This window comes from Ostrinia nubilalis, chromosome 28 (genome assembly GCF_963855985.1).
Source record: "Ostrinia nubilalis chromosome 28, ilOstNubi1.1, whole genome shotgun sequence".
NCBI classification, from domain to species: domain Eukaryota; kingdom Metazoa; phylum Arthropoda; class Insecta; order Lepidoptera; family Crambidae; genus Ostrinia; species Ostrinia nubilalis.
In genome coordinates this window covers 1,446,725-1,454,231 of record NC_087115.1, presented here as the reverse complement: position 1 = coordinate 1,454,231, position 7,507 = coordinate 1,446,725, and the positions used below count along the sequence as shown (strand labels likewise).

The 7,507-nt window shown below is 37.1% G+C and overlaps 1 protein-coding gene across 1 annotated transcript; it reads right to left on the bottom strand.

The window, feature by feature from the left end:
* Positions 1-737: 737 nt before the first annotated feature.
* LOC135085182 (zinc finger protein 687b-like) lies at positions 738-2,606 on the bottom strand. The gene has a single exon (XM_063979935.1). The coding sequence runs from the start codon at positions 2,604-2,606 to the stop codon at positions 738-740; it is 1,869 nt and encodes a 622-aa protein (XP_063836005.1).
* Positions 2,607-7,507: the final 4,901 nt, after the last annotated feature.

Sequence of the window (7,507 nt, the reverse complement as noted above, 5' to 3'; positions counted from 1 at the left end):
AACTTAAACAAAAAACATTTCGTTAGAGAAAAGAAACATTAATTGACTGATAAAATTATTGAGACACAGTCTAAAGTTGAAAGTGTACCCTATTTTTACAATTTTAAAATGTAGGTAGTATCGTCATGGAATATTTACTTTGACGATTGAGCCAAAAGACGTACCTAAATAAGATAAAATATAATTTTGCCAACCATGCCCTTAGAACCAGCCAGGCTAGGATGCTTAGGGCTAGCAAAATGTATGGGCCTTACAGCAGATGCATAGGAACAAGTTAAAAAAATACAGTAATAAACAAATAAGCTACAATAAATAATATTCAATACAGGGTGTCCGTGGTCACCAGTTGGCGCCAATTTGGTGCTGAAGCCGCGTAGGAATATCGCATTTGCACTTTTGCAGTCACGATTGGCGCCACTGTTAGTTCCTAGAATTGCCATTGGCGCCAACTGAACGAAATCAAGGAAATCATCATTTAAAACGCGATACCATTATTTTTGTTCTAAAATAAAACTTGATCTTGATTAGTAATTAATTCATAAAAGTCTGGTCGCCGAGCACGTAGAATTTTGTCTAATGACCCCAAGCTATCTAACTGCGGGCGCCCGTCGCACAGTCGCGACAGCAATATAATTACGCGCGAGCGATAAGGATAGATAGCTTGGGGTTATTGGACAAAATTCTACGTGCTCGGCGACCAGACTATAGTAACGTAACTATTTACTTAAATATTACAGTTATTTCTCAACATCGCATTTCTTTTTACGTTTTTTAGAGAACGCATTTGGATTCTCGAGCTTCAGCATGGCTTTGGCTATAGCCATTTCTACGTCTTTCGGCTTCGGTTGGTAGTATTTGCTTTTATTATTTTCCAGAATTTTCTCCACCGGTGTACCACGTAACAAGTGTGCCAGAGGATTGACCGTTACAAGTTTAGTACCATCGGGCAGTTTTATATCTGGTTTCGGTATGGGTTTGGGCTGTTTCGTCTTCTTTTGGGGATTCAACACGTCTTCTACTTTGACAATTTTGTAATACGGTGCTTCTGGTTGCAAATGAGCTATGCGGACTTTGTTGAACTCTTTCGGTAGATTCGGTAGGACGATTTTGTGAGGTATATACAGCGTTTTTGGAGGAGCCTCCTCTGATACTTCTAGCATTACTTCTTGTGCGACTTCTGGTATTGACTCATTTTTGTCATCGCTTTCGTAATCGTAAGTTTCGGGGTAATCTTGACTTGGTTCGGGAGTCGGATCTGGGAAGACTTGCTTGATAGTCACCTTGTGAGTTTCTCTGAACACTTGGCGGAATTGCACGGGCATGCTGAGCTTCTTCTCTGTATAATCCATTGGGGTTATGTTGCACTTGGTCATTTTGATCAGGGGTTCTCTACGTTCTCCTACGTATGGCTTCATTGTAATGCTTGTGACTACTTCGATGGAAGGAGTATTCTTTGGGGCGTCTTCCGGGGTAAAACTCTCGAGGAAGTTCTTAACCGACTGGTTCTGATTCACAGGTTTTAGAGTGACACTGACAGTGTCTGTTGGGAAGTCTACATTCTTGATTGTGCGCTGAAATTTTTCAGCAGTCGTTCCTTCAGGATTTTGGCCCTTTTTGCGTTTTTCGAGTAAACTCTTCAGCGTTTCTGTCAGTTGAGACGTTGAATGTTCTTCGGAGCAGTGTTTGTTTAATTCCTCTTTGCTATCAAACGTTTTAGAGCACTTCACACATTTCAGTGTGACATTTTTGTAATGAGTGCCAACATGGTTGTGGTAATTTTGGAAAGTGTAGCAATACTTCTTGCAAATGTTACAGATGAATCGTTTTTTATTTACTTTCAATTCGGTCTGCTTTTTTCTGTTCCACGTGGCATGGGTTAGCTTCGATTTACGCAACTTTATCACTCGCTTTTTTACTTCAAGCAATGGTTCATCATCGGAAGACTCTGCTTTTTCGTTTTTGAGATTAGTTCTCCGTTTTCGCTTCCTAGTTTGTGTTTTTTCTTCCGACTGCTCAACTTCTGTCTGATTGCCCTCAGTTTCCGTTGCACTCATGAAATCTTTGTTCAAATTTATATTTTCATTTGCTTCTTCGACAGCGTTCGAAGGAACTTCAGCTGTCTCTTCCTTTTCAACTTCATTTTGAGCTTCACAAATCGCGTCTTGAGACGCTTCTGACGCCACTGAGTCGTCATTTTGTGTTAAAGACTCAGCGATTGGCCGAAACGGTTTCTCAGATTTCTTATCGCTAAAGAACACATGATAATTCTCGTCAAACTCAATATATCCTATGCTTTTGTGGTCCAATTTTATATGAATCGTAAACCGTTTCCTCAATTTGAATTTTTTGTCGCATATTTTGCATGTGTACGGCTCTATATCTTTGTGAGTAGAGCTGAAATGAGCGAACAGCTTTTGTGGATGTTTGAAAATTGCATCGCAGTGAACGCATTTGTATTTGTATAGATGTAACTCCCGTTGGTGAGCTCGTTCCATGTGTTTTTCCATTGCCTTAACTCCGGCAAACTCTTTGTGGCAGTACTTGCACGCTTCCAGAACAACGGTCAACGGATGATATTTGCTCTGGTGATCGGCTAGTTCATTCATAGTGCTGTAAATAATATTGCAGGTTCTGCATTTAATCGGTCTACAAAACTTGGTGTGGCGACTCCACATCTTGATTTCGAACATTTTGCAGCATTCCGTGCACTGTTTATACTTCGGCTGTCCGTTGTGATAGCAACCTTTGTGAGTTGTTAAATGTTTTGTCAAGTTTTTCCTGTTTCGGTACACAGAAGAACAGCGATCGCACACTGGGGACCGACAGTTCTTTGCTTTTAGATGTAGTAAATAGCAATTCACGTTGTCCGTGGTAAGTGTGCAGTTGACACAGGTGTAGATGACCTCATCATCTATAGATTGGAGGAATTTTAATGCTTTAATATTGAGTAGAGAGGATAGTAAAGGCAAGCAATCGTGTAGCAACACGCCTTCTGCATTAGCATGGTCTTTTCTTTCATGTAACTCGAGCTCCATAGTATTATTAAAAAGCTTCCCACACTGGGAACAGGAGTACATAGACTTTGGTACATAAGTGTAATGCTTGCTTTCGTGCTTCCTAAACTTATCGGCATCCTGAAACACTCGGTTACAGAACTTACAACACCTCAAATTGGGCAAATGGTGGTCTCGGATATGTAAGGCGTATTCGGCCAGATCTGACAGGCGTTCGGTACAAAAATGGCATGATACGAGTGTACATTGAGCGCTCTTGCTGTGCACTTGCGATATATGGACTGCTAAGTCCTCAGGCTCTAAGAACTCGGCGTAACAAATACCACAGGTTGTGTCAGAATCTGTAATCTCCATTATGTCCAAATCCGACATCTTTGCCGCCGGATTGATCAGAAGTTATTAGACGAAGATATTTTTAATTATAGTAGCGTCACATATTCACACATTTACGGTTGAAATAGCCAAATTAATTGTTATTTGCTGTTTGACAAGAAAACAACCAAACGAATTTGAGAGACGAAAACTGAATTTTTATTTCAACGTAACGTCTGGCTGGAACTGTCACGTCACTAATGTCACGTATAATTTACAAAAATCGATTTTTTTATTGATCAAAATTTGCTTAAATTGCAGCTACAAAATTATTTATTTTTATAACCACACTGTGTAAAAGCTGCGCACGTGACATTGGCGGAATAGTGTGCCCTCAGTGGCGAAAAAACGCAAGTTCATCGCCATAAACCAAAGAAGAAGAAGAAGAAGTTTACCTTTGCATTAGCACAGGGTTTTGATTTACATCTTTAATATTTGTGCAGCCATTAATATTATTGCATAAACAATGCTATGCTAGGTCTCTCTAGGAATTGCTGAATTTATGATTTATAATTTATAATATTTATAATCTATTTCATTCGATTAAAATTGTATCGATTCTCGCCGAATGACGCAAATAAACAAACGTTCAAATAATAGTTAGGTGTAAAAGTGTTGCCACTGAAAGAAAAAAAAACATCCCACAAATTATAACAACGCCATCTAACTAACAAAATTGTCAACTTAAACAAAATCACACAATGACACAAAATAGTAAACAAAATCATGGACACGTATTTTTGAATTAAAACACACTTTAACGTTTATCAAATAAATTTATTCTTACGAAAGACTTCACCAAAGGTCTAAAACACTACAACACAATTAAAAAAATAAAATTCCTAATTTATTTTCAAAGGTAATGTTTTACTCAAAACATATTATTGTACATAATTATACCTACAATAAATTTAAATTAATCTATATTTGTCGTTTCCAAGTTACGTTTACGTTTTCCAAGTTTTCATGCCAGTGTGTAAACTTTAGGCCATACAAGCGGTGACACTTGTGTAAACAAGACTATAATATTCACAATGTTGTCACAACTATTTATGATGGACACGACTCATTCAAAGATAGTTTGCTTTAAATATTTCAGAAAGAGAAGCGAAGGTTATCTGAATAGAAAAACATTGGTAGGTAGGTATTTTATGTTGAATTTAATTTTCATTTCATTTCTTTTTTCATACAAAAAATAACTGTTATAGGTACAATAGGTTTATTCGATAGTGATAAAGTAATACTTGGACGTGTAAAAGTGCTTCTCAAAAGCCTATTTTCAGCAAATAAATGACTTTAATGACTTCTTTCAGTCAAGACAGAAAAAAAAGTAAAAAGCCACTTGTGCGCTATTTTGATGAAAATGTAATCTGGGGGCACGGTAGTGCCCCCGCCAAGTCGAGCGCGAAGCAAACACTGCCGTACCATCTTTACTGGAACCATTTCGCCGCATTTTCAGGCGCCTATTTGAGAACCTCTGGATAAGACCAGAACGTAGAAATTTTCGTCATCTAGTAAGCTATAATCACATACTTAAAATCCAAAATTTCAAGTCTGTAGGTCATTTAGTTCCGAAGTTAAGCGACAGCAAAGTTTCGCATTTATGACACTCACTCACTCACTCACTGATGATCATCAAAATGGAACTAGTACTTCCCATAAACTCAGAGAGCTGAAATTTGGTACAGAGTTAGGGTTTAATGGCCACTTAAAGGGAAAACTATAAAAACTAGTAAAATCGAAGATCTGGAGTAACACCACATTCACTACTAGCGCTATACCGACACCGTGGTGTTTGCCTGTACCGCTCACCGCTAGATGGCGCTAGCACTTTGAGCGTCGATTTTCTGCACCGTGGTGTCCAGATTTTTTTCTTTTCTAGACCCCCCCGTCGATTAAGTTGAATGAACTTTAATGTTGTGTAATTTTCATTTCGTTGATTTCCTTTATTATATCGTAAAGTTAGCTAAGGTCCATTTTAAAGGTCGTTGAGTTTATTTGTGTTTAATATCGTAAAAAAATGACAATAATATTATAAGGCGACGACGTTAAATAATTATGCCACTTTCTACAAAAAGAAGTGAAATCCCACCAAAAACATTCTGTAAAAAACTAGCCAAGTCTCGATGGAGCTGCTTGTTTATCTCTAAAAAGTAATGAAATCTAGACAAAGTCGTGCCAAGTCTATGGTTCCTTACTGCGATTTCTTTATTATTATAGTTAATGTTGTGTGACTTGGCCGTTGAACAATCTTTATTAAGATAATCATACAAAAGTATTATTGAAATACCCAGCTTTATTAAGCCTACATTGACTTGATTTTACACCATAAAATAATATTTAGACGATAAAATTCATTAGCAATGTACCTAAACTATAATTTTCTATCTATGATAAAAAGAAGCCTCCTTCTCTTATAATTTTTTAGTTTGCAGCGCCCAACAGGGTCCTTAATGATCTCCAAATATAACTATGTAACAACTAAATGTACTATTAAGGAAGCAATAAACGTATTGAGTATTGAGTATTGACTGGTTATTGAATCAACGTTTTCAAAGTGCAATTTTCCATCGTCAATGGGTAGCGGTTCTGGCGACAGATTGGTGCAATGGTGTCATGGAGCACCTGGTTTTGTACCCTTCAACGGCCAAGTCACACAACATTAACTATAATAATAAAGAAATCGCAGTAAGGAACCATAGACTTGGCACGACTTTGTCTAGATTTCATTACTTTTTAGAGATAAACAAGCAGCTCCATCGAGACTTGGCTAGTTTTTTACAGAATGTTTTTGGTGGGATAATTATTACTAGGTACAAGGTAGGTACCTACTTAAAAACTTAACTATGCTGCATCGAACTAAAACTTATCTATATCTTACTACCAATAAAATTAGTATTATAATCATTAACAAAAGATTATGCAAGATCACAAAATTGTTTTAAAGTGCAGGTTAAATTAATATGTTTTAGTTGGCTGTTCAAAGCTTCAAAACAAAATTTCTGCACCCTGCGTCATTAAGTTCACCTACCTTTTCGTACAAGTATGAATAAGTAGATGCATGGCGTACCATCTTTTGTGTTCTCCTTTATTCCATCATTGACTCATCGATAAATAATTAAACAGTAGGTAGTTGTTTGTGAAACAAGGTCACCTTATTTATTTAATGCCAATTTGCATTCCACGCTATTTAATTGTTTGTCAGACGCAGAAAATAAATATCCATAAATGTCTTGCAGCAAAAGAATTAACTCTCATAGATAATGATTTTGAATGTTTTAGAGATAACCTACTTCTTACGGGTATAATTAATTGCCTTTCAGTTTAGCATTAAGGTGACAACTGTTCTAAGAACAGACTTAATATTTACTTGATAAAAATATTTCTTTTAATTTGAGGTGTGCAAAATTATCCCTATTAAAAAGCAAATAAACATTAAATAATCTTACATATTGTGCTTCAATTAAGGGTAAGTAAGTAAGTACCTAAGTAATTGTTCGTTACCAGAATAGTCTAAAGAACGATCGATAGGCCACTGGCAATTTTTTCGTCGCGTTTACTTACAACGGGTAACCCTGGCGTAATTATTTAAGACTCACCTCGGCCAGTACCAATGTGCGCACTTTCTTATCATATCCATAATTATTAATTTGATCAACAGTCCGATCCAATTATCGTCCGACCAAAAGTTTGTAGTCTGCGGCTAGGCTACCTACCTACCCAAAAATATTTATTTTACAGAAAACTTCAAAGAATTTCCTACCCATTATCTAGTCCGCATAGACTTACGTAAAGGACTTTTTTTATGTTAATGACAATAATTCAATTAGTGCAAGGAAATAATACTAGACATTACAAAAATCAGTGGTATCTACCTACCTTCGTTTCATTGTCATTTAAGAATTTGAAATCTTTTACAATCAAACTACACTATTCGTCTATTCATCATCATCATCATCATCATTTCAGCCACAGAACGTCCACTGCTGAACATAGGCCTCCCCCAATGCTTTCCATGTTGATCGATTGGTAGCGGCCTGCGTCCAGCGCTTCCCTGCTACCTTTACGATGTCGTCGGTCCACGAACGAAACGAACCAAAGTCGCTGACATAGCCCGACGG

What these genes read in the sequence shown, in the direction of transcription:
- LOC135085182 (XM_063979935.1), bottom strand. Translation starts at nt 2,606, where the DNA reads ATGAATGAACTAGCCGATCACCAGAGCAAATATCATCCGTTGACCGTT.